Source organism: Corticium candelabrum, chromosome 5 (assembly GCF_963422355.1).
Source record: "Corticium candelabrum chromosome 5, ooCorCand1.1, whole genome shotgun sequence".
In the NCBI taxonomy this organism is placed as follows: Eukaryota; Metazoa; Porifera; class Homoscleromorpha; order Homosclerophorida; family Plakinidae; genus Corticium; species Corticium candelabrum.
The window spans coordinates 1,868,060-1,882,563 of NC_085089.1; the positions used below are offsets into that span (position 1 = coordinate 1,868,060).

General features: G+C 38.8%; 2 protein-coding genes across 2 annotated transcripts; one reads left to right on the forward strand and one right to left on the reverse strand.

Annotated features, from left to right (window-relative positions):
• Window positions 1–616: 616 nt before the first annotated feature.
• LOC134179799 (centrosomal protein CCDC61-like) lies at window positions 617–11,939 on the reverse strand. Its single transcript, XM_062646756.1, has 17 exons — window positions 11,669–11,939; window positions 11,236–11,276; window positions 9,568–9,609; window positions 9,337–9,494; window positions 9,153–9,258; window positions 9,052–9,098; window positions 7,587–7,722; window positions 5,800–5,880; window positions 5,655–5,737; window positions 4,244–4,423; window positions 4,137–4,187; window positions 2,977–3,119; window positions 2,760–2,783; window positions 2,599–2,707; window positions 2,468–2,534; window positions 934–1,018; window positions 617–874 (listed from the first exon to the last, which is right to left on the reverse strand). The coding sequence occupies exons 1-17, from the start codon at window positions 11,841–11,843 to the stop codon at window positions 768–770; spliced, it is 1,635 nt and encodes a 544-aa protein (XP_062502740.1). The 5' UTR covers window positions 11,844–11,939; the 3' UTR covers window positions 617–767.
• Window positions 11,940–12,266: 327 nt separating this feature from the next.
• LOC134180139 (diisopropyl-fluorophosphatase-like) lies at window positions 12,267–13,402 on the forward strand. Its single transcript, XM_062647229.1, has 2 exons — window positions 12,267–12,519; window positions 12,581–13,402. The coding sequence occupies exons 1-2, from the start codon at window positions 12,283–12,285 to the stop codon at window positions 13,268–13,270; spliced, it is 927 nt and encodes a 308-aa protein (XP_062503213.1). The 5' UTR covers window positions 12,267–12,282; the 3' UTR covers window positions 13,271–13,402.
• Window positions 13,403–14,504: the final 1,102 nt, after the last annotated feature.

Genomic DNA, 14,504 nt, shown 5'->3' on the forward strand with positions numbered 1-14,504 from the left:
AGACATGGTTCCAAAATTGGAATAATTAATAGTATCACTGTCCACTTTAGTACCTTTAAAAATTTGTGTACAAATGGTCCAAACATTGAGTAACTGTGAAGGCAGACCACCACCACTCTGCAACATTTTCAACATTTTAAAAGCTAAAAAGAATGACAGTAACTAACCAAATTTGCAACCTCTTGCTCTACTGTTGCTGAAATATCAAATGTAAACAAACAAATTTGGCACCTTGAACAACAAAAAAACAGAAAATTAACATGATCGAAAAAGAACAACCCATCACATTTAATTTTGCCTCTTCAATAAAAAAGGTCATCACTTGGGGCCTTATATTGGCTACGAAATGAAATTCATGTGTTTACATGATGCTCTCTCAACTATGTCTCCAACCTAAGCTGCACATGTGGCTGTGTGTGTGTGTGTGTGTGTGTGTGTGTGTGTGTGTGTGTGTGTGTGTGTGTGTGTGTGTGTGTGTGTGTGTGTGTGTGTGTGTGTGTGTGTGTGTGAGCACATGTATACTTCGACACACTATCATCTTTACTTGCATTTTCAGCTCACATTCAAGGTAATAATCACAGAATAACGCAAGTGCCTTCTCTTTCAATGTCTCACGATAAAACACAGTAAACCAGTTTCAGTTAATCCAGTGACACAAAAACAAAATACAATAGCATTGTACAATATATTTATTTGGCCATATCAACATACACAAGAAAGACACTAACTGGATGCCCTTATTTGACCATAATTACATACTACAGTGCCTATGATTCCAAGGATGATTTCATAAATCGTTTGAGTTTATTTAAACGAGCGTCAATCTCATTTATTTCAGCCGATCGTCGTACAAATTCATCATCCCGACTGCGATCTATACAGAAACAAGTTATCCCAACCTCCTTAATTAACTCTCACACTTTCACGCTGTACCTGCTGAACCTGCTGAACGACCACTGTTATCTCGTTTCAACTGTTTCTGTTCTTTCCTACTATGCTTCTCAGATGGTTTACCATACTAAACAAGACGTACAACAACAGAGTTGAAATTTGATGTACTAAATATTTCATATCATTTTCTGTATTTCACATATGCCTTAACCATGTTTGCAAAGAACTCTCTCAGTGTCCACCATTGCATGCCTGTGCACTATTTAGTGTCATTCTATTAATAGCCAGCTAGTCCCTATTTACATGCTGTAATTGCAAGAAACATCACATGGATTGGGTACAGCAGTTTACGAAAATTAAGACTACAATATAAATAGAGCACACCAAAGTATGCTAAAGATATTCTCACAATTAGAAGAAACAAAATCACACCAACACTCATTATGTCAGAGTTAGAGTGTAATCTTGCATGTATTCAACTACTGTTGCTGTGATATATTGATATGTCATGACATCAGGACACGCACACTACTTGCATATAATACCTAAATGATGTGGTTAAATAGTAGGCACATGCGTGAACACAGGTTTATGTCTGTCCACATGGTTAGCTCTCCTTTAGAAGCCAGTACAATTTCAGGGGGGAAAGCTTATGTATGCCACTTCCTGGTGCTGTTCGTATTTACATAAAAAATCTAATTACTTTAATTAAGAGTTGCTTTTAGTTGTTTCTTATTAACATCTTTGTAATGCTAAAAAGGTGAGTCCGTTTGTGTCTGCTGTATGTCCTGACATGTCATGTCGAGACACACAACATGGTGACATGTGACATGAATATACATATAAGCATGATAGGCAACACTAGTTCCGACTGTTCACTAAACTTACTAAAGTTATGCTTCAAACCGTCTGTTCTTTAAAACAATCAGGTGTCCCAGATGGTCCATTTCACAGCAAAAGAAGGCACGATAACAATCCTTTTAATCTGTAAACGTCATTACATGCCTGATCAAGATGTCTGCTTGTAAAAATATACTGAAAACTTGTCTAAAGCTCCAAAACATTCCCCATAATGGCTTTTCTGGTAAGGGTTAATACTCCGAATCCTCAAATTTCAAAAATCATTTCAAACGTGATATAGATCACCATTCAGTTACAAACTTCTCACAACTTCATGAATCTACCAATTGGTGCATTTTGTCATTGGCAAAGGTATTTGTTCCTAGAGATCCAGCATGTTGTAGATAAAATGGCTGACAGCTCCAATTGCAAAGACCAGTGCTGGCAATCTAGCTATGTAATTAATGTCACACTATTGTGGCCCACTATTCAGCTGCCTAATGCAACTGCTAGTAACCCTCCACCTAATCTTCCATTAACTGTCTGCCTGCACCTATTCATGACTGGTTAGATCATCTCTCCTAACGCCTGCAAAGTTCGCCAGTAAAAATTTGTCAAAACCAACATAAATGACACAAGAATCCACAAAGTAAGAAATTTTCACAGAAACTTCCAACCAGCAAATTGCAAATAATAAGTAATAAAAACAACCATCACATCATCAGTTAAACATTACCCTTTTTGGACCATCAACTGGACTAGCCCAAGCAGTGCCTCTACTTCTTTCTGTTGGCCTTGAACTTCTACACAGCAGTATGTAATAGAGCAAACAGCAACACAATACAGAAGCAAAACAGACTAAAGTACCTCGTCTTAGTAGCTATTGCACCCCTCGGAGTGCTCTCCACTATAACTAATGAGCTACTACTTCTGTCAGTTGACGATCCACGAGATGAACGACCACTCCTACTGCCAACTACCAAACCAACAGATATTATAACCACATGTACCCTTGCTAGAAGTCAAACCTGAAGATGTCCTCCTCTGATAGCCTGCAACAGAATGACAATACTTGATCGATCACACAAATTTGACAGTACAAACTCTCCCACAGTCAGACAACAGCCAAACCATAACAAAAAACAGCATACAAAAGACAAACGTTTCAAGTAGTTGGAGTTATAAAAACATCAATTAGAAAGACGACCAGAACATACAACTGCCACACACAAAACAACCATGTACCGTAATATCTTCCTGCTCCACTGCTACCAATGGGTGGCGATGAGTCTGATATTAGAGACCGTCGTACCTGGGACCTTGGCTGCCTGTCAAAGGAGTTAGATCGAGAACGAGGTTGTGGTGGCTTTTGCCGAGACTTTCCTTGTCTACAAATTGGCAATACAAACTGTCAATTAATCGTTTCATTCCTACTATTTCATTAAATGCACAAACATGTTATTATCACGCTACAAAATTTCTGCAAAAGAGCTATTTAACCAGAACTACAGTTCTGTGCAGTTTGCACCAATTGATGAAACTATATATAGCATATACAGTGACCTGTGCGATGACTTTAAAATGTTCTTCATATACACTGTACTAATATTGCAATTAAAAATTTGAAATAAATAAATTTTTGCAAACATGGTCATATATGGTCAAGCATCATAAATTCAACATAATAGATCTCCAAAACCAGAATGACAGCACTTCAATATTCTTGATTCAAAATGCTAGCAATGTAAATCAGTCTTCTGAGTACTCGTGTATTTGTGTTTCACAGCAGTGCTAAATATACCATTCTACCAACTCCAGAGAAAACAAATGCATGTGGCATGCTCAATGTAGCGAGCATCTGCTTACCATTCCCTATCTTAGTAACAGTAACAACTATGGCGTTTTGATAATGTTGTGTAAATTTGAAATTTAGTATTATTCAACATCAACTGCTCCTACCAACACAAGCAATTTGTCAACCAAAATCTAAACTTAATACACAAGTTAATCTGGCTCATTAGTATTTAATTTAATACAACTAAGACCTCTCATCACTTCTGTCATAAGTAAATTTAGTCATGCTGGTCTTAAAAACCCAAAGAAATCAAGTTCATACTGATTATGAGGTACAAGTATGGTTCTTGGTCAAGATCAATCTAATGGCAACATAAAGTGTACATCATAAACGTTCAGCCCAAGTAAGGAAAAATTTGACAAGTAAAGTAGTGCCACAATAAAATAAAACATCATGTCCATAACATAACCATATGCTCCAATGGTATGTATAGGTTCAAGAAAAACTAATGAGAGGTAATCAGTAAACCAATTTTGAGTGTATTACGTTCCTTATTGCACACAAATTGGCATTGTAAGCCACAAGCATAAAAAGAAATAATAGACCTTACCCCAAACGAATGTCTGCTTCCTTCTGCTTTCTCTGCTTATCTTGAACATAACTACACAAACACTACACCATCATCACAAACTAACAGCTACATGAACAAAAATTTACGCTGTTGGATTAAATCGTGGAAAACGTGCGCCAGCAGATGAAGGAGTAAATGGCTTTCGAGTTGCACTGTTAGAACGAGGTTTGCTACCAGAGTATCCACCAGATCGACCTGCTTCACTATCAGACGAAGCAGATCTTCTCCGTCGTCCAGAAGGCCCGCCGTTTCCTGACAACCCACGACTGAATACAAAAATAACAGTCAAAGTAATAAAAATCTCAAGTACAAATTCCAGTTCCACGTAAAATAAAGCAACAAAATTACTTATGAGCAAATATAGATACATGGCCGCTGTATTCCATAAATAGAAATGTATGCTCCAATAACAAATCATACTTGAATAGTAACACAACATCATGAAATAAATCATATGCTAAAAAATCTCCTCAACTTTCAACAGAACAGCTTAACTGCTCCTTTGATTAAAGGACACACAAATCTTTATGATTATCATCAAAAACAGAAATTAAGACGATTAGAACAGTAGTGGAAATGGCTATAGGCAAGCAGTCCTTGTATCTTGCATCAATAATCCTTTAAACTATTAAAGAACATAAACTTACATGCTTTAATAGCAACCTCTGGCTCAAACGGTTAGTTACCCAAAGTTTTGCATAATGGAAACTAGCAAACAAAAGTATATATCTGCAAATTATCATGTGTCTACAGCCAGCGTTGTCTACTTTGACAAAACCTGTTCCCTATTGTTGTTGACACTACATCCATCTAGGAGAAGCACAGACCCAGTGAGCCTCAGACTCTGCACTAAGCTAATTTTGATTTCTTACGTCTGGTGTTTCATCTAGTAATGTACATTATAATCCCAGACACAAGATTGAAGTTGTGCAAGGAAATAGACAGGAAATAGCAGAGTAAGAGAGTAAGAGAAATCGGTTTACATTAATAAGCCAGTTGTAGCATTGCCGTGGCTTAAAATGGACACAGTAACGCTTCAAATTGGTTTGCTAGTGCAGTTTCCAGTCACATGTAAAGGTTATCAAGAAAAGAACTGGCAAAAATGTATATCAACTTGCTTATTGGTTGTTGAAGTGTGCAAACATAGCTGCTTTGTACTTCTATGACTGTTCAAGTGTTGTATCAATAAAAGTTGTGTTGTATCAATCTTGTTGAACGAGAACTCCTTGTGTCATATTGTGTGTAAAGTAAACCTGCCTTAATTAACTGAACGCAAACCAAATTTTGAGCAATAAAGCCATTCAGTTGGCAACGACACTCCGGGCATGGAGCATCGCTCAAAATGAGAAGCAATATCACGGAAAGTGAAGGGTGTTACCGAAACCAAATATAAACTTCTTGCCTATCATTAAGATTTATTTGTAACACTTTATTACATACTAACCTTAACACCCAAACCATTCTTATTGGCATTAAAAACCAAACCCATTCCCTTACCTTCGTCTCAGCATTGCAAGTTCATTCGTCAGACTCTTGACCCGTACCCTCAAATTACGTTCAGAAGTCCTGAGTTCTTCCAGCTATCATATACAAGACAGCAAGTTCACAGTGTATTCTAACCAAGTCCAACAAAATAGTCCACCTCTTGCAATAATGATCTGTTTTCATCCATCTTCTTCCTTGATGACCGCTGGTGTTGACTTCTCTCTTTTAGTAGATCAGCCTAGTAATAAATTGCTCACATAAGAGCAGATGCACTGCACTTATATAAATACACTGAAACAGTATTAAAAGATGCTTAATGTAGTGAAGATGTAGTGTTGAGAAAAAGGCCCCACCCCATACTTCACCTTTGATGCTGGCCAATCACTGATGGAGTTATCACAGGGTACGGTAGTACCCTGTATGTAGGGATTGCCTCGGTTATGAAGCATCGTGGGGCGTGGTCATCTTTTTGCACGCCTAGAAACATAGTAAATGAAGACTACAATTTCTCAAAATCAATGAAACGAAATGTTTGTATGTTGTGTACTACATCCTATTTTTGTTTTGGTCACTAATCATCTAGCAACCTGGAAAACAGTTGCTAGCCTCAAAGGCCCATGCGCCAGTTTTGTTCTTCTTCTTTCTTTTTTTCCTCCAAGGATATCTCTTTTTGTACGTAATGTACAGCTGTGAAACTTGAGAAATGCTTTAGAATTACCCAAACCCTATTCTTTTGGTGATTAAAGAAATCGAAATAAATGCTAAAAATTTGTGTTTCTTTCAAGCAGGTTTGATCCAGCGACCGCCATCAACGCTATTGCACAGTTCGGACCAATCACGGAACAGTATTTGCGATTGCTTGTCCATGGCAACCAGAGACAATGGACGAAGCGACAATCAAAATAGGCCATACATTTATGAAAGAGTTTATCACCAGAACTGTGTAATTCAATCATGTTTGCCATTGTCAGGTCTAGTCTAAAATTACTTGCGATCTACGTCGCACGCAAGAGCAAAAATGACAAATAATTATGTCACGTAACAATTTATACAGAAACCCAACACTCGCAGCGCATATCCCGTATGTGATCACCTTTGGCTTTGACTAATACGTAGCTAAACAAGTTCTATTCCAACTACCACTGCATATTCAACTGCATAGGCACTAAAAAATTAGGATCCATATTTGTGCAACATGCGATATGATACCATGGTATACCATCAAGTCACCGTTAAACAAAAGCTGTCATTAAGTTTACATTTAATTAAACAGGTTAATTAATGCTAATGAAATGCGCTAAATCTTATAATACTCAGGTTTTAATTAACATTAATGAAAATGTGCTAAATCCTAGAATCCTTAGGCTTACAGGCCCTAATTTGCTGTTTATGTCATTTGTTAGCTTGCATTTACTCTGAGAAGACCACACAGAGACACTAAACATGCAAGCATTGTTCATTGACATGACACAATATCTCATTCTGGTAGAAAAATTTGTGTTTACTCCTTGTTGCAACACTACCAGTAGCAAACGTCAGCCAAACACACATCGATTTGGTGATCACCACAACAGAACCAGGAGAAAAAAGCCGATCAAGTCATTTCCTCAAATGGGTACCCAGTCAACATTAATTCAAAAAAGCCTTGCACAAAACAACATGCTTGATTGGGTCTGATCTCAATCTGTCGATTACTGTGGTGGCATAACTGTTGCATACAGAAACACAGACACGCAGACATGGACAGCTTTATACACATACGTATAGGTGCAAAGTGACCCATAGTGCTCAGACATTACAGTTTTTCAGTTACAGCTGTAAACCTCATTTTCAAATAAAAATTAAGAAGAGACCAAGTAATCAGAATGCTCTTAGTTAAGCTATGTATGTTCTTTAAAGTGCTCAATATACACACAAATTATTAGTAAATCATCTACTTCGTACCTCCAAATTATGAATTACTTTCTTTAGAACACGGATTTCCTTCGTGGCATTCCCTGTTTGACTGTGTTTTACTTCAAGCTGAAACTTCCCATATGCTGCTTCTAACTCTTCTTTCTCTCGCAAAAGTTCATCATACCTATAAAAACGTCTAGCTATAACACCCTTCTTGATTATAAGTGTACAAAACAATACCATTTGCCAAATTGTAGACCTCGTAAACACACTATATAATACAATAGTCTAAGATAATGCCTACAATTTGAAAATCAGTACTGTACACCCTCAACTATCACCCCATCTTTGATGAAGCCCTACAACCAACTTTGACTCCAAAATATTGATGCCTAGAAGTCACTTAATTGATCTCAACATGCAGAAAAAACGTGTAGAGCATGTGTCGCAACATTAGGCAATTGAACTTTGCTTGTGAAACATGCTGTTTCTGACTCGCATAAAAAAGGATTCAATTGTTTACAGTAAAACAAACGTGCACCACCAAAAAGCAGCAGCATCGTCAATATGCTTCTGTAGTTTCAACAATGACCAAAATAGTGTTGAGAAAAATGCATGTGATTAGTATTCCAAGTAGGATACACTAGGAAGCTATAATGCAAGTTCACATGAAAAGATTGCCATTAGATGAGATAAATGTATTTACAAAAACTGCACAATGTTAACAAATATTGATTCTTGACGTAGCAAGAACATTGTGAGCCGCTGCAGACATGGCAGCCTGAAAGTCCTCATGAAGAACATGTCAAACTAAATGTAAAACATCATTCTCTCACTGTCACAGAATCTAAGTTTAGCACTGGTGTCGTGTAAAGTATAGTGAATCCTTGCTCATTCGGACATCTGTGGGCAACAGATATCAAAAAGAGGGTCAGATATGGAAAACGAATATTTACGTGAGAAGTATCAAAATCGTAACTAATCATTGGCATCCCACACTACACTATGGAGTTTTACCACGTCCGAAGCAACTGCCTGGCGTAATTCTCCATAGTCTGGAACATGTAAACAGCACATTTTACATTTAAATGGCACATCATACTAGATATATCTGAATCTAAGTATGCTGAGAAATGTCTTCACAATTCAGTACACACACATAAGCTACTCTTGTCAGTAACATTGTTTGCAACTGCAACACTGCACTTGTTTTCAAATTGCAAATTGTCTAAGCATGAAGAATTAGCATGATCACAACACTTGCACTACCCAATATGTCGTTACATCTACAGGATACAGTAGAGGTCGGATATGAGAGGGTCAAATAAGTTGGATAAGCAAGGATTAGCTGCTACATAAAGGTACAGATATAGTTATCAAACTCCAGTCAGCTACACTTCGATTAAGTATAATTAAACATGTTAGTGCAACACTGTCTGATGTTGAGAATCTGGTTTTGCCAATCAGAGAGCAAACGAGCAAGTACACAAACACATTACATAAATCAACTTACGACGCTTGCAGATGGCTATACTCTGAACGTCGATGATTTCGAGACAACTAAAGACAATTACATAAACACACCTTTCATCATACTTACGAAACAAATAATACCTGTCGTTTCAGATTTGCTAACTCACTTCGTAATTTCCTTATGGTTGTTTGCTGCACTGCAGGATCCGGCTTTCCAATATATGGCAGTGGCAATGGGTAGTGTACTCTGCAAATGCCAAACAAAGTAATCAGTAACTCAAGATGGCAAATCCAAGTGCAGCAGTCATTAGTTGACGCGTCTCACCTGTCAAACTCAACCGTGTACGTTAGAATAAGATAACGCTTGTTTGCTACATGCGGTACTGGCTTTGATACGGGCTGTCTAGACTTATGACCTTGATGGCTCCTTAGCTGCTCCAAATCAGAAAATGTCATGAGATCCAAAGATACCGAAGAGCTAGTCTACACAGTAGAAGAACACATGCACTAACAACTATACTTGCACTGCCAGCCACGTGGTGTAGTTATGACCAACCTTGGTAACAACAGATTTAAGCATATCCACAAATACATGAAACTGCAAAGAATAATAATCAGTCAAAGATCAATAATTGCTGACCTATTACTAGTAGTGACTGCCACATTTCAATTCATTTCTACATTATGTTGTATGATTTATTGGCAAACAATCACTTCAAACTCAAATACAGACCAACTCTTTCTATATCTGACACAAACACAATACTCAACATGCATAAATTCTATGTCTTAGTATTACATAGCTTGCCACATTGTAAAATCACATAATAAGGTATTCAATATAATAATTGTAAAAGGAAAAGGAAACACGGCTAACAATGCTGCTAATTCTCAAACAAAGACATGCACTAACACCACATATTATGGTTAACATCTTTCTCTAATAATCTATTCTGAAATTATCACTTATTTAAATAGTTACACAAAACCAGAAACCTACCCAATTTGTATCTGATAACAGTATATAAACACAGGGGTATCATGAATATGCCAGTATCACATGGCTTTCAAGTTGTATACACTTGCCAACATTAACAATCTTCTTGCAAGTTGACAACAAAGTCCATCTTCTCTTACATGGCAGATTACATTACATAGCTCATCCAGGTAAGGTGCGGCATAGGTGATGTTTACTTGAACAGTAACAGCACACAAAGCGCACATATAGCATGAGCCTTTACTTCAAATATGACTGAGCCGTGGTATTAAAAATGTGATCAAAACCTAACTGAAAAGAGAACGTCTTAAAGCAGCTAAGTTATAACTTATTATGTGCCTGTACGAATTGATAACCTCTCATACAAGCCTGTACAAACTTAATCGGCACAGACTATTTTTCAAGCTTAGCCTAACAAATAATTCGAACTAAGAAATTGCTTAGGTCCTGCATGTATACACTATAGCCCAGCATCCAATCAGCTGCCTTTATGCTGTCTAATACGTTTTCCCTAATTTGTGCTTAACCAAAATGGCATTCTGTTGTTGCAAGGAAATGTTTTGATGTGCTTTTCCATGCCCTTGTTTAATTAAAAAGTAAGATAGCAAGTTAAAACATGCTGTTTCTTTGTGCATGATGTCAAGAGACATGTGTACCCTGCAATCAGTGCACATGCACAAGCCAATTATACCCTGCAATCAGTGCACATGCACAAGCCAATTATAAATCCAAATTTCATTTGTGCAAAAACAAAAAAGCAAACCGTTTTAATTGTCATCAAACAGTAAAGCCATCTCAATATAAATGATACAGTGAGCTAAAGGTCCAACAGTTGTCTTCGGTTTTCTAAAAATGTTGAGATAAATCAACATGATTTGTAAATCCTAAGTGGTTTCCTTGTTCTGCTTTGTTTTCACAAAACTTGAAATCACAGAACTATATCAAGCTTGTGTAGATGCACTCATGCCTGCATACAAATCATACATATGTATGTACATGTACCCTTACGCAAACCTTAACAATGCAGTGTGCGAGTGCAGTTTGATGCCCTGACCTAATTCAACAATGTCTGATTTATCATTAGCTGCAAATTATCATTCAATCTCAGCCTACAACATTCCCAGTAAAGAAGTGACAAGTTCCCTCTGAAAATTAATTTATTAAACTATAACACAAAATAAAACATAAAAAAAGCTTCACAGACTTTACATTAGAGTAGAATTTTACCTGCTTAAAATTTCCTGTCTTCTGTGTAAGTTCTTTGATGTCTGACAATACATCAAAATGAATACAAAATTTGTGTGTGTGTGTGTGTGTGTGTGTGTGTGTGTGTGTGTGTGCGTGCGTGTGTGGTGTGTGTGTGTGGTGTGTGTGTGTGTGTGTGTGTGCGTGTGTGGTGTGTGTGGTGTGTGTGTGTGTGTGTGTGTGTGCGTGCGTGTGTGGTGTGTGTGTGTGGTGTGTGTGTGGTGTGTGTGTGTGTGTGCGTGCGTGTGGTGTGTGTGTGTGTGGTGTGTGTGGTGTGTGTGTGTGTGTGTGTGTGTGTGTGTGTGTGTGTGTGTGTGTGTGTGTGTGTGTGTGTGTGTGTGTGTGTGTGTGTGTGTGTGTGTGTGTGTGTGTGTGTGTGTGTGTGTTTGCACATTAGTACACCACATAAACTCACATAATGGTTGGAATTCTCCTCTCCACTGTTCAGCAGTAGTCTTGTCCTCTACGTCGACAACCAACAGCTGCTGCTCAGAACCGTCGTCGCACGGAACGACTTGTACGGTGACAAGGTAGTCCAAACCGCGGAAAGTAAACTTGCCGCTCACAGGCTCAGATTCCACGTTATCCATAAACAGCCTCGTAGAACTGACTTCTACACACAATTAATTACTTAGGTGTAGAAAAGTAAAGTAAGCAAGAGATTCAAATCGAGTCGCTCGAGTGACACAGTGTAGCGCATGCGTAGTAAAATTTGCGAACAGCCTCGGTTTACCGGTGTCTTGCTACTTGCGCAACATTTTTTCAAAAGTCATGAATCCTAGTGAATAACGATGAGTACTGTAGGGTTTAGTAGCACGACGTGACGTATTCGTAGGCGTTCACGTATAGGTTTTCTATTTCTAAGCAAAATCTTACGCTACGCGACAGACTGTCAGTAGTATTTACAAGTGTTTTCTCACTGATTAGACACTATAGCTATACATGTCTAAGATACTGTTAGCTGCAGTCTGAACAAGCACGTGACGGTCCAAATTTAAAAGACCCGGCTCTAGCTAGATCGTTTGCATTATGACCGATGTCCATATAGTTACCCCTCAGTTTGTCAAGCTTTGCGATGGCCTAAAGGGCGCTGAAGGGCCAGTCTTTGACAAAGACGGTCGTTTCTTTATGGTTGCACCGGAGGTTGAAGACGCAACCGGCCGGCCGGCTGGAGAAGTCTTGACGGTCAATCTAGACGACGGCACAGTTTCGAAATGGTGCTGCCCAGCAGTTGACGAAATGGGAGGAATACCAGCAGGATGTCAAGTACAGTGTGTAGTGCTTTCATAGGTCACGTGATGCAAAGTTCAGTTTGTAAAATCTGCAGATAGACAAAGACAACCGCCTCTGGGTAGCTGACATGCGGCTTGGATTGCTAAAAATAACCGCATCAGACGATGGAACAGCGGGCATTCATCAACAAGTTGTCAAAGAATGTGAAGGCAAACCAATGCAAGGATGCAACGACTGTGCATTCGATGCCTCTGGTAACCTATGGGTGACAGCCCCAGCTGGACCCATTGCCCCTGCACCGTACACCCGCTCCACGGAGGAAGCCTTTGGTTCCGTGTACTGTCACACAGCCACGGGAGAAACTAAACTGGTCGATCAAGGATACCTATTTTCAAATGGTATAGCAGTAACGAAAGACAGTTTGACTCTGATTGTTGCTGAAACTGGTAGTAAATCGCTGTGGGCATATGACATTACGGGTCCAGGAACGGTTAGCAACAAGCGACTGTGGGCAAACTTACCTGGCGATCATAAGGGCGGTCCTGATGGTATGGACTTTGATGAAGAGGGCTTTCTATTGGTAGCCAACTGGGGTAGTGGACATCTCGAAGTCTTTGACCCTCTCGGGAAACTGACGGAACGAATAAAATGTCCATTCGCTAATCCGAGTAACTTGCAGTTCAAACCAAACAGTTCTCAAGTGTTTGTTACAGAACACGAGTTTCACGGTCTATGGAGGTTCGACTGGAGGTGCAAGGGCCAGAAGCAGTACTGCGAATTGTAGACTACACGTTGTCCTAAAATTTTGATTTTTATAGCTAGATGTGGTTGTCTCTGCGCTTGTGCTGAATGGCAAAGTTAGCTTTGCTTAATTAAAATTTTGTATTACAATCCATTTTGTTTAATTTACATGTCAAGACCCTCTCATGCCTTGTGCCCAGTTTCGGTATGACATGACAACGCCAGTCTGGTATGAGGCATAATAATGAATATCTTTATAACGTTTGAAGTTTAGTTAATTAATTAATAATTAACGGATTATAGTTTAATTAATTAATGGGTGTACACTGGAGGTTGATGTCTAAATTTGTAACTTTGACAAATTTCAAATAGGTCTTTGTTAGCAACCACCAGTAAGAATTTGAAAATTCAGTTCTTACAACATTTGTGACTCACTAAGACAATAATTATCCATACAGACATTCATAGAATGCCTTGAAGATAACTGGTGTGCAATGACGTTTGATGACGTCATTAATTAATAAGGTTGGATTGGTAGTAGTCAATCATCAGACATGATTCTGCGTCGTCATATCTCAAGTCTAGCAATGTTAGTAGTATAGATTGAGTTTTCAGTGGCGGATGCAAGAATTTACGATAGTGACAGCGTGGAAAATTCCTGAGTGGGCGTGGTTGTAACTAAATTCAAAATTGCAAAAAGATTTTTGTTGGACAGGTTTGTTGCAACAGCCTCTGAGATAATACGCAATAAGTATTTCCCGCCCAATTATCCGGTTGGGGCAACCAATTTTCCGACTCAGTCAATCAGTTATCTGGTTGGGGCAACCAATTATCCGACTCAGCCAATCAATTATCCGATTGGGGCAACCAATTATCCGATGTCGCTCTGGCAAGCTGTACACTTCGCGAATGAAACTCTCACCTTGCATCGCTGGTTAGTTGTTCAGTGCTTTGGGTCTCAGTCAAAACTCTCTCTGATGCAGATTGATAGCATCGTGGGAAACGCTATGACAATTAAGCTACTACACGTGTGAATGTGAGGATCCAGCTGCAGCGCGCCGCAACTGAACAGCTCTGCTGTCTTTCTTTTCGCATCAGTCTCATTGACTTGAGAGAAAAGACCACTGCACCACCGACACTCTCAGCTTCGCGCCCTCATCCAACTCTGAGTGAAACAAATTCACAATCGCCTAGCGATCGACCTGGAGAGTTTAGAGCTACCTAGACTGTAGACGTAACATGTACTTTAGCAACGTGTGTTTGAGTAGCGTGGTTGT